A 27,839-nucleotide genomic window follows, 5' to 3' on the forward strand; every position below is an offset into this window, starting at 1 on the left:
AATGTAATGTGGGTTTGTAGGGGCAGAAAAACCTAGTATTAAGTACCTAAATAACAAACGATTATCCAGGAAGGGCATAAGATAAGGTAAAGAATGCAGACCCTCTGTCATCCAATGTGATTTAGAACCCAGACTGAAAGAGCAATGGCAGAGGCCTCCTCCCACACTCGGCCCGATGTGCGGGGAGGCAGCGCATCCTTTCACCTACACAGAGGGCAGGTAGTGAGCTCCTGGAACCAAGGGATTGCCAACCTCATCAGGGAGCTGTCAGGTGGAGAGTGAGACAACTGCAGCAGCTTCATTCAGCAACTCTTAGATAGCTGGCTTGTTCTCTGCATGGCACAGACAAGGTCTGTTTTCCTCTATTGTTTAAGAAACTGCAGTTCAAAGTAATTTTCTGCTAGGCAAGGGACACAGAGAAGGGCCAGGTTGTAGTGGAGGATCAGGAGAATTCTACAGAACTAACCTACTGTAGATGCCTTCAAGAGGCTGAAACCTCCTGCAGGTTGTAGTGGAGGATCAGGAGAATTCTTCTCCCGAACTAACCTACTGTAGATGCCTTCAAGAGGCTGAGGAAACAGTTGATAGTATTGGAATGTTTATCTTTGTGGTCCTATGGCAATCCTGTCATGCAGAAGGTGAAGAGATTCGCCAAAGAACACAGATGCATAAGCCACAGACAACAAACAGTATGGTGATGGGAAGCGGGGAGGTTAATGGGGACATCAGTAATAGTGTCAACAATAACATTCAAGTTAAAAAAAGGAAACTGGGAGAAAAAAAAGATATAGAACAGGATTGCTACTGCCTGAATGATTTGCTAGGAATTTCCATACCAAACATTCAGCAGAGAGCAGCTCTTTGCCTATTGTAGTCCATTTTCCTATTTAGGGCATCTCTGGCCATAGTTTGCACATTCTTCTTTGCCATGTGTGTGTTCTTAAGGAAGACTAATGGCAAAGAGAGTGTTAAGGTCAAGCCCTAAACACTTGGCCTCCCAGGAGAAGGGGTGGTTGCAAACAGATCCAATCAGCCAGGACATTGAGTGTCCCCGTGGGAGGCAATGGGCATGGTGCAGACCTTCCTGCCTGGTGTCCTCTCACCAGGGACAGGAGGGCCTCTACTCCCTAGGGAAGCTGACTCTAGCTTTCCCACATGTGCCTCATCTCCCCCACGCACCTGGTCAGAGACCTGGGGAGCACTGGCCTAGGGGCTGGAGCAGGTCTGGAGTCATGTTAGTCTTTAAAGTATGGGTATGTCCAAACATTGCATGACAGCCCAATTTATTAACAGATTCAGAAGTTCAAGGACCTCTTTAACCCTGTATAAACATTGGGTGTATAGATGCATTTCCAAAAGAGGGGGGTAGGTGTCACAGAGCCAGGTGGATCAGCTCACTGAGCAGGTTTCCTAAACAAAACGGTTCCTCTCCCCTCTGTCTGTAAAGAGAGGGACATGTAGTCCCCTTATACAACAGGAAATGATGTTTACTAGTTGTGTCTATTGGGCAACCCTCATCACCCATCCTACTGCCCAGAAAACAGGAGGGGATTTGTTTGGTCTGTAAACAAAAGCCCTTAAAGAGAGAAGTTCATGCTAGTTAATTAAAAAACTCACACACTGTGCAATCGCTTGTATAAAAAGTTAAGGTAACAACCTTTCTGGTGAGACTTCCAAGGCACAGGATTCACCTGGGAGGCAGGAGATGCTAGGCCTCAAGGCAAAACAGAAGCAAAAAGGGACAAAGCATACTGGGAACTTGGGTGAGCAGTCTAATCCTCTTGAAGTATCTAGGAGCACATGGTAAGACAAAGCCCTCCCACGCAGCAAGCCTTGGGGAAAGCCTAGAGCTTTCTTGCCATTACACAGGGAACCCAGACAGAAGGAAAGCCGGCCCAGGAAGCTGACTCTGCGGCATGCTCCCCCATTCGGACCGGACATTCCAAAATGACACACTCGCTTTCAGAAGAGGACAGAAGGAGGGTGGCAGGATGCCCCTAGGCCTGTGTTCTTAGGTAAACTAGCTTGATCCTAAAAAGAAAGAAATGAGGAGGTGAACGGGTAAGAATGATATATCAAAGACAGCTTCTGCTAGCACTAGACTCTGTCCCTCCAGGCAATCGAGTGCTGAGCTGACAAGCCAGTGGCCTGGGGGAATGAAATCAGCTTTCTAGAATGTAAGGGCCTGAGCACGCCCATGGTAAGGAAGGAGCGGCAGTTAAAACTGCATCTTCCAGTAATCAGAACACTTTCAAAGGGGGAGAAGGGGGGAGCTATCAAGTGCACATACACTTGAAACTAACTGAAAAGGGCTTACTTTACAGAGTAAAAAGGAAACAAATGAATGCGTTTTCTAGCCAAAATTCATGATCACTAAGTGGTTGATTCCGTTTTATATAATTCAGTTGCTACTAGTATTTGTCCACTAATTGTATTTAATTAGTACGTGACGTATTTCAACAGGTTATAATATAAACACATTTACATGAAAACAGATGAACAAAAAAACAATGTAAGGAGGTTTAACAGGGGTGGCAGATAGAATACAGGATGTCCAGCTGAATTTCAATGTCAGATTAAACAACAAATTATTTTTTCATCTAGGTGTATGTATCCCAATATTTCATGACAACCCTATTTAGTCATTAATTTCAGAAGATCCATGATCCCCTCGACATTATATAAAATTTTGGTGTTTATATGCATTCTTAGAAGGAGCTTGGCTATAGATTTCTACCAGCATCTGAAATCTATGATCTTCTCATGGTTAAATACCATTAATGCAAAACATCATTCTCACCTTGGCCTTTCCCTGTGGCCTGAGCTTCCAAGCAGCCAAAGCTACATGGAAACGCAAAGGGCGATTTACCAGCCAGCAGCCGGAGTAGAGGCGTGGCTGACCTGGTCTGGACACAGCTGGTCCACAGCACCTGTCAGATGGACAGGGGAATTGTGGGCCTTGAGCCTAAGGATGCTGTGACTCCCTTAAAGGATTTTAACCTCTTAGACCAGTGGTCCTCAACCTTCCTAATGCCGCGACCCTTTAATACAGTTCCTCATGTTGTGGTGACCCCCAACCATAAAATTATTTTTGTTGCTACTTCATAACTAATTTTGCTACTGTTATGAATCGTAATGTAAATATCCGATATGCAGGATATATTTATATTTACAAATTGAATATAGTTAAAGCATAGTGATTAATCACAAAAACAGTATGTAATTATATATGTGTTTTCCGATAGTCTTAGGCGACCCCTGTGAAAGGGTCCTTCGACCCCCAGGTTGAGAACCGCTATCTTAGACGATCAGGTTAGAGTTACAAACTATCTTGGGCTGCTTTGTGAAAACTGGATTGGAGAAGAGCAGGATCAGAGAGGAGGAAGCAGGAGAGAGGTGAGGGTGGGCTGGCAGGAAGAGAAGAGACAGGAGAGGGGACTCACAGGATGGCTTAGGCCTTAGGAACCCGGGTTTTCCTTACTCTGGCTTCTCTGTCTTTTGCAGCCACCAGCCTAGAATGTTGGTGCAGCTGCTCTTCTACATCCCCAACCTGCACAGGGAGCCCCTTTCCTGAGGCCCTTGGAGGGTCTCTGTGGGGAGGAGGTGGTGCCTTTACCTGCCACTGAAAGTAGGCCCGCAGCGCTGCGGCTTCTGCGGCCATTTCCTCCTCTGATCTCCACAGGGCTGGGGAGTCCGCTCCCTCTTTGTCATGTGTCTGGAGCTTTGGAAAAAAAACAAAACACAGAATTAGCTCTAATGGATCCTGGAGCTCTCCTTGAACAAGTACTTCGGGGCAACTGAACAGAATTGCAAATCATAGGCTGGGAGATGTGGGTGTGTGTCTTTTCATTGCCTTGGTTGCCAAAATTTGAATATGGGGTGGTTTCATGTATAAAATCACATTTCCAGCATTTGCAATAGAATAACCATATTAGGCTGCTGTTTGGTGTGTGAGAACATGGGCCCCTTCCCATGCTCCACCTCCCCTCTCGCCCTCGGGGAACACGATGAGGGCCATCAGTAAGTGGACTGGCCAGCTCCTCAGTCAAGAAACGACAGAGAAACAGCTAGCTAGCATTTCGGTCTCACACCGCTTATGTGCAAGCAGGCCCCCTCCCGCAGCATGCCCTGTTTTCTGTGCTCTGTATAACCTTGTGCTGAAAAGGCCTGGGTTGTGGAAAATCTCCCTGGCTGGCCACCGCCGGCGCATCGCGCCCGTAAATCCTAATCCACCCACGTCTTTGACAGCCAGCCCTCGGGTTATTTCTTTGGAATTGGCAAGCATTATGCTGAGGTTCGCTCACACCCTGCCTCTTTGCCTAACACAGGAGGGCCTGTTCTCTGCTGGGAACTGTCTGCCGGGATTGGGTGTAGGAGTCACAGATTGAGGGGGCATCCTGCCATGTATAACCCCCACAAGATGCTAATTTTCTTTTTCAGCCCTCATCATTCATTCATTCATTTCACTTACCAGGCATGGAGCTTGCTGCCTGCCATTATCATTCCTCTCATCTGGCCTGGATTTACCTACCACTTTCTGTGCCTTAGCCTCTCTATACGAGCTTTGAGCAGTTTTGTTCAGTGAACCAAAATAGCCCAAGCACATTTACGGTACTAATACGAGGGCCATAAGTACAGAGTGAGAAATAAGAGTATGTCTATTAAAAGAGGCTTCAAGCAGGTAAACAGTAAAAAATTAAATTAGGAAACATCAAAATATTAACTACTGATCTTAGTTGAATCATTTAAAAATCCTCTTCAGATGCCCATGTTTCTTTAAAAAATATCTTGTATATGTCTCAGATTTACATATAGAGTGGATAACATTTCCATTCTATCAGAGAGAGGGGCTGTTCTCAGAACTCTCCATTTGAACAGCTCAATTTTCCCCTTAATGTCCTACTGCAATTCAGTTTTATTAACTAAATCCGTTATTCCTGTGTGAGACTCTATACACCACAAAATGCTGAAGGTATAACTTCTTCACAGACTGCAGTGTGGTATTTTGTGTTAAGCCATTTGAGGAGAGTGAGGCAAATTATTTAACAGCATCAATGATGGTTAGTATTTAGGATGTGAAGGGCAGTGCCTTTGGTATGTATTATTTCATCTTGCATTTCATTGAATCCTGACAATAACCCATATACAAGGCAGGAACTATTGAGCTCATCTTGCCAAGGAAGAAGGTGAGGTCCCCAGGGGTGCATTCTCCTGTCAGAGATCACCTAGCGAGGCAGTGGAAGCACCAGTGTTGTTCCCAACAACTGATTTTGCCTGTTAATCCATCCTTGAGGAACTCCAGGGCCACCCACATAGACTGTTCTACACACCTTGCTCCACCCAGCAGGTGCATTTGCCCAAAATTCCGCTCCTTCTAAAATAATCTTGCTGACTCAGCAAAAACTCTACCAACGAAAATAGTGGGATTTGCTGTTTCAGTGAATGGCCAAATCACTCTAAATCTGACCCAGAGACCCCCACCCTGGCAGCTGGCAGCAGATGGAGAAATTGCCCCATTATCTGAGAGCAAACTTTGCAACAGAAGGAAAACAGTGAGTAACAATAGCCCAGCTCTGCAGCTGAGCTATCTTTCCACCCAGGGGGAAGCCTTCCCCTAAATGAGGTCCATTAGCATATAACCAGGCCACAGATATGTTTATGAGGGTCATGGATCTTCCCTTCAGAATCTGGCTGCCAGCACCCTGGTTTTACATCTTGCCACATAGATTTAATTCTCCTTCGTGGAAGAAAACCACATTAAGAAGTCATTTCCGCCCTTGCAGAGGCAGATCTGACACAATTGCTACAGGCGAGTCAAACTGCATTGCCATTTTTCTACTCAGGAACTAATTTTCATTGTGATACCAGCTTCAGATCTGTTATAAATCCATCTGGTAACAATTCAGTAGGATGACAGAGAACAATGCAAAGCTCGGAAAATATGGTCTCCCCACTTCTGGCTCCGCCATCGGAAGACACAGAAATCAAGCATCTAAGTGGCCTCATCAGTGTGGATCATACCAGATGAATCCAAATAATTTAGAGCTGGCAAACGTTAATGACTTTCTAATTATTAGGCGGCCGTCTGTTATTGACATATGCCTTACAGATGGCAACGTTGTGCCAACGCTTAGAAGTTGTTTACGGAAAATAGGAAATAAATAAAACAAAAACTAGTCATATTTGCAAAGCTCTGTTGTACGTGGTTTTTAAAACTGAGAGGTTTCCCTCCTGAATGCTGCAAGGCAAGCCTGTGGCTTCCTTTAGTTCGTCCACGCTCAGGACTTTGGAGGGTGAGCAGAGTTGTAGATTCTTGCCGTTTGATGTGTTTTCCCCGCCCACCTGCTGATGGCCTGATGGACTGGTCACTGCAGGCCCACTTGTTTCCTGTCTCCACAAAAAGATCCAACACAGTCGTGGCTTGAGTCAGAGTGCCAGTGAAAGGACTGGGACTTGGAGAAAGCCTGTGTTTCAGTGGAGTGGACAGAAGGAGGTGCCACAAAGAGCAAACAGATTGATTTTGATGATGTGGCTGCAATAAACCCAGAACTCTTAGAGCGTCTTCCCTTACACCCGAAGGATAATCTGCCCTGGCAGGTGAATGTAACGAAACAAACACGCACATCAGTCAATCCACAGTTCCTGCTCCAGAGGAAGGTCTCCGAAGCCGCTCCCCGGTGTCTACTCTCTCAGTGGTTCACTTCCCCACTCAGGAGAATGGAGTGGAGCTGCCCCTGCAAGTCCCCGCAGCAGCGTTCAGTGGCTACCGCCCCCCTAGGAACTCCTGCCCTGCAGGGGCTGAAATGCCATTTACACTGGTCAGCGAGGAGGTCAGTGTGCAGAGGCTGTGAGCTCAGTGTTGTGAAGGCAATGGGGAAGATAAAGAACGAGCGAGAAGAGAAGAAGCCCACTCTGAAATGAGAATAAAGCGAGCTCAGGAGTATGACAACAGCTTTCCAAACGGGGACTTTGCCCAGATGATGAAAGATGTTCGGGCTGCTTTGGGTGGTCATCCACTTACTCTGCTGATCCTATCGAAGAGCACAGCATATGCGTCTGTGTTAGGAAACACCCGTGGAATAAACAAGGATTGGACAAGAAAGACATAGATGTGATTTCTGTTTCTAGCAAGTGTCTCCCCTTTTACATGAGCCCAAGTTAGAAGTGGACTTAGTAAAGGGTCTGGATACCCCGACGTTCCACTTTGACTTTGCACTTGATGAAACGGCTCCAAATGAAGTCATCTGTAGGTTCATAGCAAGGACCCTGGTACACACGATTCCCCAAGGGGGGAAGCGGCAAGACCCATCTCTGGGCGGAAGCCTTTCTGGGGAAGCCCAGATGCTCCTTGGGGCTGTCCTGGCTCTGAGGAGAGGGAGGAGCCTTTAGTCTGACTGCGGCTGTGGCCTGCCACCCACGCCCTTGGTCTGGGCACTAACCTGTCTTGTACTTTAAAAAAGTTTCTGGAACCTCCTCCTTCCTTGCTGTTTTTTTTGAGGAGGATCTCTGCTGTTTTTTGTTTATACATTGTGTCTAACAACAAAGCAGAAGGAAAAAAGACACCATGCTCCACCCTGGCTGCTCACGGGAGTCACGGGAAGAACTTTAAAAACTGCTGATGCAGGCTCCTCCCCAGGGATTCCCATATAATTGGTCTGGCGGCAGCCTGGGTTTGGGAATTGTTTTCAAATTTCTCAGGCAAATGCTAAGATGCACTTAACTGTTGAGAGGCAGTACGTTTGGGGGAAACCGTCTGTGTAGGTAGATAGAGCCTTGCACATAAGGAACTGAAGCATTTGTCTTTAGCCTCCTGCTGGTGGCCCTGCCAACAGGTTTGAGGGTGTCCTTTGCGGACTCGCTGCAGCCTGCTTTGTCCTGCACGCGCCCTGTGAGAGGAGAGCCTGGGCCACAGGCCATGCCAGCAGCCCTGGGACACTGATCTAGCTCAGAAGCCTTAGAATGGAGTTTTGGTCTCTGCAGGAAAAGGGACCCTGGGAAAGGTCCTGGAAGAGCTACCCAGGTGACTTGGAAATGAACATGCTGTGGTTTGGAGTCAGTTCTGCTTTCCTGAGGCAACCGCAGAGCCTGGTGGCCGGAAGCCATTGCTTGGCTCACTGGGATAGGCCCTATGATCCTAAGCAATGGCTTATGGAAAGGCACTGTTTGCCTTGGGTAAGCTTTAATGCAGGGGCTTCCCTCCTATGAAACTTCTAGATTACCTTTAGCTGTCTGCAGGGACAGGCGGTGACCATGGATTAATACACCAGATATTTGGTCTGTCCCTGCCCTTAAGCACTGAGCCAGCCAGACCCCTTTACTGTCCTCATGGGGCACCCAGGTAAAGAGGGGAGACACCGAATGGTTAATTGTGAGTGAGATGGGCATTACCAAGTGGAAACATGCTGGGAGGGGGAGAGTCAACTTAGTTTCACAAAGAAATCGTGTTAGAATGAAGAGTGATGGGGTGACGGGGTGATCTAAGGAGCCTCCGGCATTGGGGTTATTCCCAAACCTGCCCAGCAGTGAACCTTAGAAAAGACAGAGGAAAAATGTCCAAAGGATGATCAAATTCAAGGCTACCACTTGGTCTACTCCAGGCCTTATTATTGCATGACATTCAGAGTAAACCGCCAGCCCTGTTTAAAAGCCATAGTTTATCGGTTCTAAGATATACTGCTTTTCACATTTTAACATCTCTAAAATCAAAGCATGTCCTAAAACTGATGGGGTGTCCTAATTTACTTTTTCATTCTTAGTAGCACTTAGAATAGCAGCCCTTCCTCCAGGTGGGGGGATTCGATGCGCTGTGGTATCCGTCTCTCCCCCCTGGGGTTCCGTCACACAGTTAAGCTATGAAAATGCTCAGCGCCATGGCCGACGTGACACAGATTCCATCCTTTCCCTGTGCGACAACAACAGCTAACACTGTTCTCACAGATACTCGGTTCACGTGCCAACTTTACAAAGTTTGCAAAAACTCGTACCCAAGACTTTATTCACCTTCAACAGAATGAAGTCTGTGATGGCTCCTCAAAGGGAATTCTATTTCTAGACAGCTCACCCCACTTTATCTGCCTGAAAGGATTTTCGGGGGAGGAGGTGTTGACGGGACTTCTGATGGCAGTGATGTGTGTTGATTTGGACACTGTGCCTTTCTGTGCACGGAGGCTGTAATTGTGAGACACGTGGGTCATAATTGAGTCCCGGGGGCAATGCTCAGAGTGCCTTTGCTATTGGCATTATAATAGCTGGGTCATGGAGTACAGGCGAGGAATGATTCATGGTGACTTAAATACTTCTCAGAATTTGGGAGTAATCTGTAGTAAAATGCCAAACTATCTTCAAAGGTGTGGGTGGGAGGGACTATTTAAGCCACTTCTTCAAGAAGCAAGTGGCTGAATATATACTTACATCTCTCATTGTTACTAGTTTTGCAAAACAACACAAGGAGCAGAGAGCTTAAATAAACCATGTCTTATGGGATTATGGTTCTGTTTAGACAGGGGTCCAGAGCTGACTTTAAAAAGTCAGGATGCGCACTGTGATTTTAAGGAAGGGTTCTCATGGCCATGGGTGCTAAGTGTGTGCCATCCCTCCTGCCCCTGTGCCCATGGCAGCTTCACCCACCACTGGCACTGCTCTCCCTCATGATCCTGACAGGGAGTTCCAGCCACGCCTGATCACCCATGAGAGTCGCCAAGACAGCTGAAATTTCTTTGCCATTTTAAGAAATCTTAACATTCCAGTGTTTCAAGATGAAACACACACCCCAGGCCCCCAAAGGTGTCCTCCAGTCTACAATGAAAGCTGCAAACAGCTCTGAAGCCTACTGAGAAAGTTGCTCCCTTTTCCATCATCTTTCAGTTCTTCTGATTAATCAAAAAATCTCAACCTAGCCGGGTTGGCTCAGTGGATAGAGCATTGGCCTGTGAACTGAAGGGTTCCGGGGTCAATTCTGGTCAAGGGCACATGCCCAGGTTGTGGGCTCGATCCCCAGTGGGGGGCGTGCAGGAGACAGCTGATCAATGAAATGATTCTCTCTCATCATTGGTGGTTTTATCTCTCCCTTCCTCCCTGAATCAAAAGAAAGTCTCAGTTGGTACTAGCATGGCCTTAATGTGGTGTCCACATGACGTCTCACACAAGGGTGGAGCCACCCAGACTCTAGAAGAAAGTAAGAGGTTTCTGTCTCTTAGGGGTGGGCAAACTTTTTGACTCGAGGGCCACAATGGGTTCTTAAACTGGACCGGAGGGCCGGAACAAAAGCATGGATGGAGTGTTTGTGTGGACTAATATAAATTTAAAGTAAACATCATTACATAAAAGGGTACTTTTTTTTTAGTTTTATTCATTTCAAATGGGCTGGATTCGGCCCACGGGCCGTAGTTTGCCCACGGCTGGTCTAGACCATGTTTATTTATTTTTTTAAAAATATATTTCATTGATTTTTCACAGAGAGGAAGGGAGAGGGATAGAGAGTTAGAAACATTGATAAGAGAGAAACATCGATCAGCTGCCTCCTGCATACCCCCAAATGGGGATGTGCCCGCAACCAAGGCACATACCCTTGGCCAGAATCGAACCTGGGACCCTTGAGTCCACAGGCCAACGCTCTATCCACCGAGCCAAACCAGTCAGGGCATCTAGACCATGTTTATTTTTAGTGTTATCTCCCATTTATCATCTCAAATTTCCTTGTAAATTTAAGTTAAAAATAAGAATTGATTAAAAAACATAAAGTAAAACAATGTGGGAAATTGGCATTAAACATGGCATTAATGACCACATATTAATACACCAGATATTTGTTCTGTCCCTGCCGTGCTAGGGGAGGCCCCGCCCTAAAGTGCTGAACCAGACAGACACCTTTACTGTCCTCATGGGGCACCCAGGTAGGGAAGGGAGACACCAAATGGTTAATTATGAGTGAGATGGGCATTGCTAAACAGAAAGATGCTGGGAGGGGGCTAACCTAGTTGGAAAGCTTTTGAGAGCCAAGTTAGGAGGCTCCAGAGGTGGGAAGGGCAGCTGAGCGAGGGGCTTCTAACACAAGGAGGGGGTTGTTCCGACTGGGCTGACCTGTAGGAAGCTCCCAATTTTGGGGGCAGATCTTGGACATCAGAATAATGTCATATTGTGAGAGTGCTAACGAAAGCAGAGCACTGTGGTCTGCGGGGGTGGCGAACTTGGGGTGGGGTGTGGAGGAAGGCCTCACTGAGGGTGACTTTAAGCTGAGAAGTAAACAATTAGAAATCTGTTGAGCAATGAGCTGGGAGAAGGGAGCTCGGTGGTGGAGAAACAGGCGAGAAGAGTGAGGGAACAGCATCTGCAGCCTGTGGAGGTGGCTAAAATTTGGATTTTACTTTTGGTGTGAAGAAGATATTAAAGGGGTAGAAACAGAGGAGTGAAGGACTGAGAATAGTTTTCCTAAACGGTGGCCTGGCTGGAGAAGGAATTAGAGGGAGACAGTGGCAGCCAGACAAGAAGTGACAGGAGCTGGGTGGTAGGGGCGAGGACGGGCAGGAGGGACGAGGGGGTGCTCCGTTGCCCCATAAACCTGTGTGGTATGGAGTCAGCGGCAACATGAGCAGTTCCTGAGTGGGGCTCGGTCCCTCCCCGTAGACCAGCGGTTCTCAACCTGTTGGTCAAGACCCCTTTGGGGGTCGAAGGACTCTTTCACAGGGGTCGCCTAAGACCAGACCTATGCCTCTGATCACTGCCTTCCTGGCCCTTTGTGTAGCACACACGGATCCCAGCTCCCCTGCTCAAGGCTGCTCAGAGCTAGTGCAAAGTCTGTGCCTCCCGTCCGTCCTGTGCCTCTCACAGTCCCAAGACCCTGTAGCCTTCCTGGACCATTTGCTAGTAGATTGGTGGTGAGAAATAAGCCATGATTTTGGAGGCTGTCTCTCTCTCACAAGCACAGCATCCATTTTGCATGAGTTTCCTCCCTAGAACCAGACTTTTCTCCAACTGTCGGTTGTTGAGCAGACAGTCCCCCACGCTGGGCTTTCCTGGGGGCCTAATCAATCCCCTCATGCTCTCACTTGATACCAAAAAACACAAAAAGGTATTGTGCTGCCACTTCGCTTCCTTAGAACCCTGAGGTTATTCAACTACTTCTTTGTGCAAAAATATGCTAATGGCCTTTCTTCTAACTCTGTGTGCGGGATCTGATGAACTGGCACCCCAGGCTGATTGCTAGATGGTGAGACCTTTAAGTGCAATCAAATTCCCCCTGGTCACTGTGAAGACTCCGAAGCCCAGGTCTTTGCCCTTTGTCCAGAGGAGCTCAGGTAATCATCGCAGCATTCATCCTCTGATGAGTTGCCAAAGCTCTGGCTTCAGCCTAACGTGCTTGAGTAAAAGCAAAGGTCTTTTTAGCGCTGCCAGTGGGGCCCAAATGCTGAAATAAGCTCTTATATTAATTAATGGCAGCCTACTTTCAAGGAGCATAGAGTGTTGATGTTTAAGAATTTGTAACCCCCCAAAGTATTTATTAACGAGAAAATCACAGCCCTGGAAAATAATTATGCCAAACCACTGTACTATAACAGAACCCAAGTGCTTATCCAATTATACATTAAAGTATCACATTGTCAAGCCGATTGCCAAAGCAGCAAATGAGACTGCCCTCATCGCAGTTTGGACCAGATATTCCTCAGTCGACTGTACTGAGAAAGGTCTTCAGAGCATCCTATACTGTATAACCTATAAAACCTGTGCAAACCAAGGCGGGCAGCTCATGCCTGCCATCAGAAAATCACTTTAATTGGTTGGATATTAACATTTGCAGGTTTCCATCGGAAGCTTGCTAGGAGCAGCTCAGAAAAGGGCAACCCTGGCTTCTGGTCCTACGCAGAGTTGATTTTGATTAAAACATCAAATGAGTCCCTTCCTGTCAGGGGAGCCAGCAGGGAGGCTGACTTGAAATCTGAGGTTAAAGAAAGGCCTGCTGCACTGCCTCCTGGCGGCCACCATTCAGAGCTTTCTTACAAGACATCAGGCGGTTAAGGAGCAGGACTTGGAAGCTAGACTATGGCTGGGGAGAATGTGGGGGACAAGGGAGTCAGTGCATTTGAGAATTGTCTGCACAGAGTGAAGTGCCATCTGGAGTTACTCCTAAGACACTCCACGGCTGCCATTTCCTTCAGGGCTTACACCAGTGAGCCTCATGTTTGCGAGGGATGAGATTAAGCTGCCTAATCCCTGGGCTCAGCATTTCAGACGGAAAGCCCTTTACAGCAAGAGCCTGACCACTGCTATAGCCATCAGCTGCAGAAACCCAGGAGCTCGTTCTCCTCAAATTATAATAAGCCCCCAACATAGTTAATTGGGCAAAGAGCCTCCTTCCTGCCTAGCTCCGATGCTCATAGTAGAAATCACCAAATCACAGAATTGTCCATCTTCCTATCCCTGCTGCTCGCTGTGCCTGACCCCTGGGAGCAGAATTCCCAGCAGCACTTTCCCTCCCGACTCACTCACTGTTTTCCAGGTGAAAATCTGAGCCTCAGGAACTTACATCCCAAGGCTAATTAGGAACAGTATTTGTTGGGATTAGAAATATCGTTTGCTGGACCCGCTCTGTACATTCTTGGGAACGTCATTTGGTTGACATTTTAGAAAGCGTAGTTGACAAAGCAGCACAGAACAGAAAAGCTAATTCACAAACAGACATCAGCCCCCACCAGGGGCAGGGCCTGGCGCTCACTCCTCTGCGAAGGCAACTCCAGGTCAGGGCAGTTTTCAGGAAGCAGCGTCTTGACCAGCACCTGCCTAGGCCCCAGGCTCCAGGTTCCAGTTCCAGCCTCCCTGACCCTTCCCCGCTTTCAATGGGTAAGAAATTGGTGAAGCGTCAGGAACTAGAGATTTCTACCAGTTTGATTTCCTCAGGCCTCCCGTTTCTGCAAAGATGCTCACCGAGAAATGAAAGCCTTTCTAAAAGGAAGGGCTGTGACGCAGCAAACTTCGGGAGGGAAACACTGGTTCCAAAAGCAATTTTCTTGGCCAGTTGCATTGCGTGAGCCTTTCGCTGTGTTTGGGATATCGGTGCTTGAGCAAGTGTTGCCCTGACTCCTGCAGAGATGTCAGAATGAGGAAAGGGAAGTGGCAAAGGGCCAACTTCTGGTTTCATTTCCATCTCCTAAACATTTGTTTCATATGCACTATGGCTTCTTTTTTCGAAGGCACTAAGAGGACTTGAGAAGCAGGATCCGGGCACTACAGCAATTCCTCAGGACGGCGGAATGTCTGCACTGCACAAAGGTAAGCCAACACAGAACATGCCACCCAAAATACCCCACCACAAACAGCCTCAGACTCCGCTCAACGCCATGTTGCAGGCAGCAAGGCTGAGTCCTGCAGATAGACCCCCCGGGAGAAGCTGAATTAGGTCGGGGGCACATACAGCACAGCTCCCCCAAGCGTCGGAAGCTGGTTTCTCTAGAGAACTCACTCAGTTGTTCAGCAAATAGTGCTGTGTCTACCAGGCGCTGGCGCAGGGTATTGCATCTGCACCGCGCAGTGGGGAGCAAGCTGGACATGGCCTGGTGCCCCTCCGGAGGCTTCCCTTCCAGGCAAGAGAGCAGGCAATTTGCAAGTAATCGAATCCATTGCCACCATGAGAGAGAACAATGAAGAGAACCAATGAGACAGCGTGGTCAGGGAAGACTGCTCGGAGGAGGTGGCGGTTAGCTGAGAGGGATCAGAGGAAGGACAGTATCTGCGAGGTCATGAGCTGCCTGCCGAGCAGGGGCTGGAGCAGAGAGAGGAAGTGCCCAAAGAGAGGGCAAGAGATGAACAGAGGTGAGGGTGAACCTCCCTTCCTCAGCACTGGAGGCTGGAAGAGAATGGTGGTCAGTGATTCATTTGGTCACATCACCCTCGTTAAGCACCTACTTTTTTAGGCTCAGAAGAACGATAACCTGTGGAGACACAGGATGTCCAGGTGCTCGAGGAGAAGGTAGAGAGGCAGCCAGAACAGCTGGCCCAGCATGGCTCTGCGCCTGGGCCATTCCCTCACCTTAACATCAGCTCCACAGAAAAGCAGGTGAGCGGCAAGCTATTTGCACAAGTGGTGGCCACAGTGGAGCAGGCTGACCCCGCAAACTTCTTTCCAATGTTCACCATATGTTTGGCAGAGCTACACGAGCTACCCTAGCACCCTCCGACCAGTGCCTGGCACCGGCACCACGTATTGGCAGATGAAAAACGACTGATGTGAAATCTATACTCCACTCCTCTGATGGTCATGATTCCTTCTTTCTATCCGACTCCTTCTGCCTCGGTTACAAAACTGCCCCCCTCACAAACACATTCACTTCGCAGGGAGCTGTTCCCATGCCCTTCAAAGAACTTGGCCCACGGGAGCTGACAAACAAATTAGGAGCCAACCTTCCAAACGCCTCTCTCTATTTCACTTACAAACCTTCTTTAATGAAGACATAAAGCCTGGATGTGGCTGAAACGCTAAGCTCACCATGTGTGGCAGCAGAACTTTGTCACATGGGATCTCAAACATCTTTTTATTTTTTAAGCCAGAATATTGAATGGAAAGAAACTGAGGCTTCCTTATTGCTGGCTCAATTTTAAAAACCCTAGAAGTGACCATAACCCAGAAATCAGCACAGACAACAGAGATATGAGGCAACTGCAAACTCACTTCTTCACCACGGGGGAAAAGTTAAAGTGCATTGCCAGGCTTGTGACCATTTCAAAGCACCAGGCCCAAAAAGAGATGCCCTCCCTCTTTCTGCCTCCTACTGTGCATCTAACCTCCCAATTACTCATTACCAAGAGGCTCAAGAGGCACAGTAGACACAGCCAAGCCTGGGACTTCTATTTATGCCTATAAATATACACACATAATAAATAATATGCATAATATAAATATGAATTATAAATATATAAAAATAGGGATATATACAAATAGAAATAATATGTTATATAAATAAATATATATCTCTCTCCTAGGCTTGGATTATGTATGTGCGTGTATGTATATATATGTACATATATACATATATATGTATATATATACACATATATATGGCTTGAATTTTAAATATTAGTATCTTTGATATTCTCATTAAAGCTGAAAATATTAATGTTGAGAGTTATATCTGTATGAATTAAACACCCACAAAAATCTTTTTTAAGTGTCCTAATCCTTTAAATAATCTCATCTCAGTGTCACCAAAGGGTTTAAAGAAGTTTATTTGGTTGATTTGAAAGGATAAAAGATCAAAATGCTTTAAAATAGTTTCTTATAATTTCAGGGATCGCATTAAAGGCCCCAAAACAAATATTTTTGTAAATGCTCATTCAGAGACTCAGTGTCTGATGCAGATCTGTAACGCTCTCCAGTCGGAGCACCCCTGGGGCATCCCTCCTGCCATCCTGCCTCCGCGGCACACGTGTGCCCTGGCTTGAAAGCTCCAGGGGCGAGGGTCTGATTTGCAGATGCTCGTTAGTCATTAAACATCACTTCAATGGCTATGTAACGGCAGGAGAGATGACACAAACATCTCTGGGCAACATGTAGGATCACCACATAGGACGATTGCAATTTCCCTCCCTGCGGAAAATCCCGTTTCCATTGCAGAACCTCCATAGGATTACTGCACGGTAGCATTTGCATGTGAAAGCACTGACGTTATTAATTGGATTCCAGATGTCTGAAATTGATTTATCCCTCCACTGAATGCCACCCCCCCACACCCCCCAGGATCTATTTGGGTATAACACTTCACATAGGATGCTGCTCTTAATTAAAACTGCTCTGCCTTAAGAGCTTTATGTCTGTGAGACAGTCATCCAAACGTTCTTCTCTCCATAAATTTGCTCTCATGTCCTAGTTCTGAAGCAAAAGTAATACTTGCTGGATTTTAATAAACACGTCTGCAGTAGTAATATAAATTTCACATGCTTCCTAAATTTTATAGCTTCTTTCAGTCCTCTTGTGTGTGCGCCAATTCCTACACTGAGACTGTATTCCAGGGCTCTGAAGCCCTAGCTCCATTTCTGCGGCCCACCATTTGGGGACGACAGTCTGCTGATTGATATTTAGGTAGGAAACAGAGTGTTGGAAAAAGCCATTAATTCCCAAGCTATCTGCTCCTCTAGCTCTTTAATTTTTGATTTTGGCAATAATTGACTCCAATTGGCTTACCAGCCAATTTATCAGTCCAAGATCTGCGAGTGTTCCTAATTAGTTGTTCCGACTGTGTCAATCAGATGCCAAAATAAAAAATTTTAAAAACCAGACAAACTAATTTTTTTGGCACCCCAAAGGCAAAACCAACCACTGACTGTCCTTTCACTTTGCAAATGGTTATTTGGGCCTCGGGTGGAGAGAGAGCTTGTCTACTGATAAAAGGAGTCAGGTTTAGGCAAGCAGCAGCGAAAGCGTGAGAAACATGCTGCTCTATGGGAAACAGGCCCCTGTCCCCGGCCGCAGGGGCAAGGCTTTCATTCCAATGGCAGGGACCCTTCTGCTTCAGGGAAGTGAAACAGGGAAGGATGGGAGCCCGAGAATAATGACAGCATAATCGTATTATTGTTCTAATAGTACTGTTATTCTTAATGGATTCCTATTAAGTGCTCGCTAATTGCCAGGCTCTGGAACAGAAATGATCTCACTTAATCCTCCTAAGAGCCCTTGGTGCTGCCATCTCCCTTTTCGGGCAAGGCAGGTAAGGCTCGGAGATGCGATCTTATCTTACAGCTGGCGGATGGTGGGCCTCCAGAGCCGCTCCCTCAACCTTCCTTCTCTGTTTCATGGACAGTATTGAACATCTGCTGGGCGATGGAGACTAAGATGAAGTCTCTGAATCAGAGCACTTTTGCACATGGGCTCTCACTGGATCGACTTTGAACAGACAAGAGGCACAATACTGTTGTCCCCATTTTGCAGAGAAGGAAACAATAGCCCAGGAAGGTCAAGTGAATAGTTTGAGCCTTCCAGTCTTGCTTCTCTACTAAAAAGGACCCTTAATTTAAAAATAGGGGTGGCCTGCATCTAGTTCACAACTGACTTTATACAACCAGAACTAGGCACACAGTAGGTGTTCACTAAATACTTCTTGTCCAGATAAACACCCATATCAGATATTCAGAGGGCCAACACAGTTACGGCCATCCTTAGCCTCAAAGAAGAGTTTGTTCTCGAAACGATTGTTATAACACTAATGCAAGAGCAGAGACATATGCTGTAAGAGAGATACAGAACAAAATAGCATCTCATCAACCTGAAATTCAACTATATCTACTTAATACATTTTTGTAATATAGTAAACTTATAAAGAATCTGAGTAGAAGCCAAACTTTGAGTGTCCCTGGTCTCAGCCCATGGACCCCAATGGTATTCCCCTCTTTCAAGCATAATTGGAGAGAGAACCAAATAGCAAACAAAGGACAAATGAAGGTATGTTTGAGGTCAGCATCCTACCCTTATTTGTGACCCATCACTAATGGCAATTTTATTGTTTCAGAGGTTGGATAATCACCAAGAAAGATGACCTCTGCTTGTCCCAGAGCTAATCATCCTTCGAAAGAGGAACTTGAGAGAAAATGGAAACAACAGTTGGGGGCACAGGCTGTGGTGAGCAGTGAGCACCCCTGGCCGCCTCCCCTTCCTGGGCTGGCCCTGCTGCGATGCTACAGACCTCCACTGGGTGCAGTGGGCACCTGCACGCCCCACAGATTTCCTTCTCAGTGTGGACACTTCTGGGTGGCTCCCTAATTGTACATGTGCAGTGTCTGCAGCACATGGAGGTTCCTGGGCCTCTGCTCGCCGTGGATCACATGTTTAATCAGAATATATAATTACTTACCACGGGCTGCCAGGCCACATTTTCTGAGCATTATTTTGATTAACTTAAGCTCGATAATTATGTTCAGAGACCACAGCAGGACACATGGAATTTGCAGATTACGCCGCCAGCTTACTTGATTCCAATAACATGTTTTCTCTGACAGTGGGTTAGTTTTGATTTTTTAAAATGGCCATCTGATAATTATTTAGGTTTTGAAGTTTCCACTCAAACAAAATCATCCTGCTATTTAAGACAGTTTCTCACATAAACAACAGCCTAGACTGAAATAGTAGGCTTCCGTGTATTTTTACAGGCACAAATCTGTTTTTACTACTATACGCCCTGCCGGGTGGCAGGCTCGGACACATCACACAGACGTTCGGAGCCGAGGCCTCTGTAAAATGGGGTAGAGGACCTCATGCTGTATGAGTCTCCTGGGGCGGCCATAACAAAGTACCGCAGACTTGGTGGCTTACACATAGAAATTGCTCGTCTCACAGCTCTCCAGGCCAGAATTCTGAGATCAGGCGTGGACAGGACTGGTTCCTTCTGAGGGAGCGTCCTCTCCGGGCCTCTCCTAGATTGCGGTGGTCAGCTGGCAGTGTCTGGCATTGCTTCACTGCTAGCCCATCACCCACAGCTCTGCCTCATTTCCCCATGGTATCCTCACATCACTGTCTCTGTGTCCACATTTCTTTCTGTGCAAGAATACCAGTCTTTCTGGATGAGGGCCCACCCTGATGACCTTATTTTCACTCGATTACCTCTATAAAGACCCTATTCACAAACAAGGTTACATTTCGAGATACTGGGAGTTAGGGCTTCAACATACCTTTTTTTTGGGGGGGGGGGAGGTATACAATTCAGTCCATAACGTATACGCATGCCTACTACATAGGGTTGTTGGAATGAGTGGATGAGATAATCCACACGAGGGCCTCGGCAGTGTCTGGCACACAGCATGCTCAGCAACTTAGTTATCATTCCTATGGCATGTCTCATGGCCCAACTCTCTCACCGACAAGTGCTGGAGATTTTCTGTTTCTTTTGTTTCTCCGTTTCTCTCATTTTTTCATCAAAGGGAAACGTAAATGAAAAGGCAAAACACAGATCAGTGCAAACATAGAAGGTGCTGCCACTGACCGTCAGCTCTTCTCACTTAACTATTCCATCGCCTGGGCTTATGCGGTAAAACAGATGCATGCATGGAAAACACATGGAAACCTGCCTCGGCCAGTCTGTGTCAATTATTTGAGAAATTATCTGAAATAGCAGAATGATTTTTGGGGGAAACTTTGAAACCTAAGTAATTGTCAGATGGCCATTAAAAAAAATCTAAATGAACCCACTGCCAGAGAAAACATGTTATTGGAATCAACTTGCCTCACTTAATCTAAGAGAGTTTCTGATTCTGCCCCTGTTCTCTTGGCTAGCTCCTCCTTACCCCCTGAGTCTGAACCTGAATACATCCCCTTCAAAGAGCCTTCCTGGGCCACCTTATTGCCGGCCGCCCCCCAGTCTCATCAGAAAATGTTCCCTTCGGGGGTGGCAGCCGCAGCCTTGCTGCTCCACAGAGCACACCATCAGGATCTTTAGACACACAGACTCGCAGGCTCAGCCAGGTGAGTCTGAAGCCCTGTGTGTTGTCCAGGCCAGGGGCCAGGAGCCCATGTGTCTCTTGGGCACATAAACCATGGACAGTCTGAGCGGATGTGCTGAGTGTGTAGAATACACACCAGATTAAATCGAGTGCCAGAAAGAATATAACATCTCTCATTAACATTGTTTTATATTGCTTACCTTTTGAAATGATAATATTTTGGGTTAAAAATATATTACAATAAGGTTTAAAATTATGTGTGTGGCTCACATTATATTTACACGGGACAGGGCTGCTTTACAATGTGAGAAGCGCTGCCTGGGATAATGATCCAGGATGAGTGTTGGCGAAGTATAGCCCGTGGGTCAGGTCTGGCCCAGGGCCTGTTGTGGTAAATAAACTTCCCTTGGAACTAGTCCTGCTCACTCATGACAGTGTCTGCGTCTGTGCTACACGGGCAGGTGCAGGCGGTGCCACAGGAAGCGAGTGGCCTGCAGGCCTGAAGTGTTTACTGCCTGGCCCTTCCCAGGAAAGGTCAGCCACGCCCTGATCCAGGGCACTGGTCCCAGGGCTGGGCTGCCCGACTCCAAGTCATGGCTCTATTGCTTTTCATGTCTGTCCCCAGGTTCTGTATCTAAACTCAGGGATACCGGTTGTTATAAACATGAATATTTTAAAATTCTGCCTTGCACACAGTAGGTTCTCAATAAATGTTTGCCACCATTGCTAGTATTGCTAGCAATCACCACAAGTTACAATAACTCATTTTTGCTTTGTTACCTTTTTTCCTTGGGTGTCGCGCCACCATCCTAAAAACACCAGGAGAGCAGGGGCATTTCCTGGCTTGTCCCAGCTGTTCAACTGAGCACAGTTTCTGGCACATAACAGAGGTTCAATAAATATTTGTTGAAAGAATGCGGTACTGAGGAAAGTCATTTGGCCAATAGGTGGGCAGGGCTTGGCCCTGGTTCTTCGTGCCCCGGAACTCTTCACCTCTCCTGCTGCACCAAGTGTGGTCTTAAGCCAGCGGCATCCACACCACCTGGAGCTTGTTAGAAATGCCAAATCTTAGGCCCCACCCCCAGACTGAATGAATCAAGAATTCTAACAGGATCTGCAAGAGACTCATGGGTACTTTTCCATCTGAAAAGTGCTACTTGGACTATAATTCCCAGTCAAGACACATCTGCTTATTCATTCAATGAGTAATTAATGCAGTCATCGCCAACCTCTCCACTGAGCTCTGTTCCCACTGCCCAAGACCAGGCCTGACTGCTACTCACTACCCAGCTCAGGGCCGGGGTGCTAGGCTCCACAGTGAATGCCACTGTGCGGTGTCCAAAAGTGCCCTTTCTCCTCCCAGCTTCAAACCACTGCACAGAAATCTGCTATCTTTCCCCACCAGCCCCTGGTGGCTGGCCGCCGTCTCCAGGGGAGGCCAGGGCTCTGAAAATCCACTCCTCGCCCTCAGGCGCCTGCCTCGGGAAACTGTTTCTCCTCTGCATTTTACATGCCAGTGGCTGCACCACCCAAACACACAATCCACTCGCAAATGTTAGCTCAGGCACCGCTCATTGTGATTCTACAAATGAAAGCAAATCACCTCTTCCTCGAATTGCACGCCAATTAACATTCTCCCCACGCAGACTCCATTTCTCTCGCTCCTTGCTGGCTCCGAGGTTCTACACTCTTCAGCTGGAGATTTTCTTAGAAACGGCCCGTTATGTGGCACCTCCGAGGATGAGGGTGTTTAAACTTAGCACAAAATCTCACAATGAATTCCCATTTGTCACAGCAAGAAGTTTCAAATTGTGGCCATCAGATGAACACTTTAAATTAGAAAAAGACTGATTAGCATAATTCTTAAAGGTCTGAACTCTAAACTCACAGATGGCCTCTGAGAGGATTGATGGCGCATAAAGGAGATTAGGATAAATCTAATTAGTGAGGGGTGTTCCGTTTCTGGAGTGAAGTGGTGAGCGATGGAGAGAAGTGATGGATGAACAGATGGATATAATGAAGCCCATTATAGCCTCTGATTCCCATTTGTGTGATGGAGCACATTACCCCATTAATGCTTCTGTGAGCTCACAGAGCCAGAGTTTGGTGCTGTGACCTCGACAATGAATGGGAATTGGCTGCCCAGGGTTGCATGTACCCACAGGGTTTCAATGAGCCGGAAAGCTCCGTGTGCCTCCTGAGGGAATGGTCCTCGCTCCTGGCTGGTTTCCAAGTCACTCAGGCCAGAGGCCACAGCTTCTCCGCTCCCACTGTTCTATGATTTTGAATTTCCTTGGAAACAAGCTCTGGTTTGCCCATGTTCCCGAGGTGATGGGCTGACAGAGACGCCTATTCTCTCCACTGGCGAGATGGCTACACATTATCACCATTACACGCTGAGGGACCTCATAATAGGGTCTAAGGAAGAAAAGTGGCAAGACAGGGCCCTTTCCTTGAGGGGCTCATGACTCAGTGACAGAGACTCGGGATAAATGACAATATAGGACATTTCACAGATTAGGTGCAAGGGGGGGGGGGCTGAGTGTCTGTGCCAGCACAGAGGAGAGACAGTGGCTGTCCATCAAGCAAAAATCCTGGAAAGAGTTGGGACTCTCCTGGGATGCGAAGAAGAGCCCATTTCCCCCCGAATGACCACGACCACCTCCTGAATGTCTCCTTGCTTCACTCTCGAGCTGCTACACTCCAGCAACCTTAGAAGCAGACGTCGGGGCAGTGACCCGGGACCCGGAGACAGGCTCATTGCGGGACAGGGCACCAATCACAAGGACATTTCATGGACAGGCTACACTGGCATTTGGGGGCACGGCTTCCAGCTTCGGCTCACGATGGCACAGTGGGAAGATCCTGAGCTCAGCTCTTCTCATTGGCACCAAAGCTACAGCTGCACACGAAGGAGCGGTCCCTGAGAACGACCTGGCAACTCGCAGAACAGATTTCCTACCACCATGGATCCAGAGGAAAAGCCACATTGAGAAGGTGGGAGGCAGAGCCTGCATCCAGCCAGGACCGCCCCCCTCCCTCCACATGTGGTGACCCACAGGGAGAAGGGACCTCACAACCACAGAGGTGCCCCCATGAAGGGTGAGGCGTCTGAGCCCCGGGCTGGGGGACTTGCGCCAGGAAGAGGAGCCCCCATGACACCTGGCTTTGAAAACCAGCAGGGCTCGCATCTGGGAGAGACGAAGGGCGGTAGGAAATAAAGGTTGTGCTCTTTCCGAGTCCCAGTGCGGAGGGAGCACTTTGAAAGACCTGGGTCGTACATGAAGGTGATACACTGAGTAACGTTAGGGTGTGTGTTGGAACTTTCTCCAGAGTCAGACGTGCTGGGGGCACTATTTTTCCCACTGTCTTTACTCTTTGCCCACCTAATCGGTCTGACCCTAGCAGGCGTCATTTCTGACATCCTCCATTAAGTTGCTAACACTGTTCACCCCACCCTGGCATTTCCCTGAGGACCCACCAGGCTGGCATCCTTCCAAAGTGGCTCCTGCCCTGCCACACCTGGGGGGTGGCCTCCGTCAGCACCAGCACGGCAGTGAGTTTGCCCCGTCAAGGCTGGGCCTCGCAGCCAGCCACACTGAAGGCCGCCCCTGCACCAGTGCGCCTGCAGCAGCTGTGGCCAGGCCTCGCAGCCAGCCAGGCCAGGGACCAGCCTCACCTGCCAGTGTGTCTGATCACAACAGGAGACCATATAGTTCACACAGGGGACACCCCTGGAACACCTGGCTCTGGTGACAAGGGTAGATTCCACCACTGGGCCCCACGGGGCACCTTTTACCTACTACATAGAAACAAACAGGCCAAATGAGGAGGCAAAGAATATGCTCAAAAAAACCCAAAAACATAAAAAGAACTAAATGAAACAAATATATGCCATTTACTAGATAAATAGTTCAAAGGAATGTCCCCAGGTTTCCCCAGACTCGCCTCTTGTCCTTTCGTTATCAGTTGAAATGACACCTCCTTGGTGAAGCCTTTTCTGACATTTGAATCCAAATTCATCTGTTCTTAGGAAATACTTTTATCATATGTCCCTATTTTATTTCCTCTCACTGCCCGAGATTGTGTGCATGTGTGTCTACTTGTTTTGTCTGCCTTCCCCACTAGCATCATATCTTTGAAGGCTTATATGCCTGGGCCGGAACTGCCTTGTTCACCACCATATGCCCCGGGGCCTGGGCCATTGAGGGGGATCAACAGCATTTACTGAATGAAGAAGAACATTTGTTTATAAGCGAACAAAACTCAAATAGAGGAAGTAAGACTGAAGACAGATGATATGCTGGGACTCCAATCCTTCTGGGAGGGGAGGGGATAAAGAACAAAAGTGAAGGAAACTTCCAAAGTGAGAGAAGTCTAACATCTTTCTTTTGTTGAGTGACCACATTACCCAGGATGCCTTGGGCATACACAGGAGCAAAACAGCCATGACCCCTGCCCTCACAGAGCACGCTGTTTAAAGTTCATCCCTGTTTTAGAACAAGGGAGGGTTAAGCCTTTTTTTTCCTGCAAAGGGCCGGGCAGTAACTGTTTCAGGCTCTGCAGGCCACAGCCTGTGCTACAGATACCCCGCTCTGCTTCCCCCTGTGAAAGCAGCCACTGGCAGGGCACACGCATGGCTGTGCTCCAGTCAAACTTCGTTCGCACAAACAAGCAGCGGGGGCCAATTTGACTACCCCAAGGACAGGCTCTCCTTTTGTAGGAAGTTCCTTAGGTTTATTACACAGAAAAGTGGGCTTTGGTTGAGTCATAAGGGTCTTGTATATAAAAAGCTAAGTTTATTATTTACCTTAAATCCTGTCTACAGCTCTTACAAAACAATAAATAGACCTGGCTGTAGACCTGAGGTTCCTGTTAAGCTTCTGTTTTATTTTATTTTTATATATTTTATTGATTTTTTACAGAGAAGAAAGGAGAGGGATAGAGAGTTAGAAATATCGATGAAAGAGAAATATCGATATGCTGTCTCCTGCACACCCCCTACTGGGGATGTGCCCACAACCAAGGTACATGCCCTTGACCGGAATCGAACCTGGGACCTTTCAGTCCGCAGGCCGACGCTCTATCCACTGGCAAGCTTTTGTTTTAATTATCTCCACTAACCAGTGTTAGTAACCAACCTCACAATTACATGGAGTTGAATGGACTTAACCTGATGAAGAATATCTGAAGGTGGCTAATGATGTACGGCTGTTGCACTTCACCACTGGTAGAAAGAAAGGGGAGGGGCTATGGGTTAGGTATTGTGATCTAAGGTTAAGCGAAGAGCCTGGGGTACCACGCTATCAGCCAGGGCGCAGAGCAGCAGCCAAGGGTGCTGGCCTTCAGGAAACATGCGGTTGTTGGCTCATTAACTTGGACATAAAAATTTCTAGAAAGAAGCTGCCATCCTGTGTACTGTTCTTGACCTGGGCTGCTTTGGGAAGTAATGGATGTGATCAGGAAAGTAAATCCTGTTAAGGAAAGGGTCAATTGGCCCGTCAGGCACCGAAAGCCAGGCCCCGGGAGCCAGAGCCAAGAGAATCGAACCTTCATGTGCACAAGCCATTCTGGGCTTTCTCCCTTGATCGCCTTTCTGGTGACTGTTTGCTGGTTTCCAGGAGCCGCCAATTTGAAAATGGAGCTGAGAGGGCTGCTCCCATGTGCCACACTTGCCCACATTCGCCCCATCACCATGAACTTAAGTCTGAAGGTATATTACGAAGACATAAAGACTGTGTATGAAAACATCACTTGCTCAAAACCTCAGTTTTTTCTGTATATAAACTCAGATTGCCCAAAAAGACTAACATAGAACAGTGGAAGGCCTAGATGTATTGATCTAGGCATGCTGGGTTAACCTCGCTTCTACACCAAGAAACCAATCAGCGCCTCTCCTCATGGGGCCCCTCCCTAGGTCCTTCTCCTACACCTGGGTTTCAACAGGACCTGAAGCGCACAACAGTGCTGACCATCAGCCCCGCCAGCAGTGAGCTCATCTGTTCAGGCCCCGCTGTCCTCCCGGCATCCTGCAGTGTTCAAGTAAACATGTGAGGAGTAAAAAAATTGGGGAGTTCCCACCCCATCAGAGGATCAGAATTCTGAAATGCACGGTCACAGGGACACATGGTGAGTGCCCGTCTCTATGGGAAGAGGAACCGGACTAACTAGTGGAATTGCCGCTCAGCTGGCAGGCTGTGCTGGTGGCTTTCGCCTGCCATGTGACTGAATGTTCTCAGTATCCCTGCAAAGTAGGTATTTTTAATCAATATTTTATAGACAGTCTTATCTCCTCAAATGGAGAACCATGCGCACACTGGAATGCAATGGGGATTCGCCAGGGTACACTTGCTGTGTGTAAAGTCCTTGCTCAGCCCAGGGTTTGCATGTAGGGGTCAATCAATGACAGCTGTAGGTATTATTATTGTTTTATGACAGAGGCTCACTGGGTCACAGCGACCAGTCCAAGCTACAGAAAGTGAGGCAGTAGGGGTTTGGGCCCAATGTGTCTATTCCTTCACCACTTACAGGAAGGAAGAAGACAAATATGCTGGCCCTACTTCCCTCAGATTTTTGCCTTCTTACCCTTAGCCCAGACAATTCCAGAGTTACCTGAAGATGGCTATAAATTCTCCTCTAATTGTTCACAGGGGATCATAAAATAGATTACAGCGGTATTTTATGTTCTATGCTAGGCCTCTATAGTACAATATAAAGGTAATTATCCTATATAATAAAACCCTAATATGCAAATAGACCAAACAGCAGAACGACTAGTTGCTATGATGCGCACTGACCACCAGGGGGCAGACACTCAACACAGGAGCTGCCCCCTCGTGGTCAGTGTGTTCCCACAGGGGGAGTGCCGCTCAGTACAGCAGCGGTGGCAGGAGCCTCTCCTGCCTCTGTGGCAGTGCTAAGAACCCCTTGGGGGATGTCCGACTACCGTGAGTGGGCCTAAGCTGGCAAGCAGACACCCTCCCAAGGGTTCCCGGACTGTGAGAGGGCGCAGGACTGGCTGAGGGAACCCCCACCCCAGTGCACAAATGCTGTGCACTAGTATTCTAGTATCCTATAGAATAAAAGAGAAACATGCAAATTAGCATCCCTCAGCTATGCTCAAGCCATGCCCATGCCACAACCACCAGCCAATGAGGAGTATGCAAATTACCCAACAAAGATGGCGGGTAATTTGCATACACAGAGCAGAGTGGGAGAGCCGGCAGCTTGGGGGGATGTGGCTCCCTTGTCAGGGATAACCCAGAGTGTGGGGAGCACCAAGAATGCTTGGAATCGTAGTTCTGATGGCAGCCCCAGGACCAGAAGTGGAAGCCCAGAGCACAGGGAGCATCAGGAATGCTGGGAATCGTAGTTCTGGTGGCAGACAGCTCTCCTAGACACTAGAGCAAAGTGAGCCTGGCACAAGT

At 47.6% G+C, this 27,839-nt stretch overlaps 1 protein-coding gene across 1 annotated transcript in view; it reads right to left on the reverse strand.

The window, feature by feature from the left end:
* The window catches only part of FHIT (fragile histidine triad), a 239,371-nt gene that overhangs the window by 18,177 nt on the left and 193,355 nt on the right, over window positions 1-27,839 (reverse strand). The window contains exon 5 of the mRNA XM_015558211.1: window positions 3,617-3,721. Coding sequence (XP_015413697.1) covers window positions 3,617-3,721 — 105 coding nt within the window. The remainder of the gene's footprint in view (window positions 1-3,616; window positions 3,722-27,839) is intronic.

This window comes from Myotis davidii, unplaced genomic scaffold (assembly GCF_000327345.1).
Source record: "Myotis davidii unplaced genomic scaffold, ASM32734v1 scaffold189, whole genome shotgun sequence".
NCBI lineage: Eukaryota > Metazoa > Chordata > Mammalia > Chiroptera > Vespertilionidae > Myotis > Myotis davidii.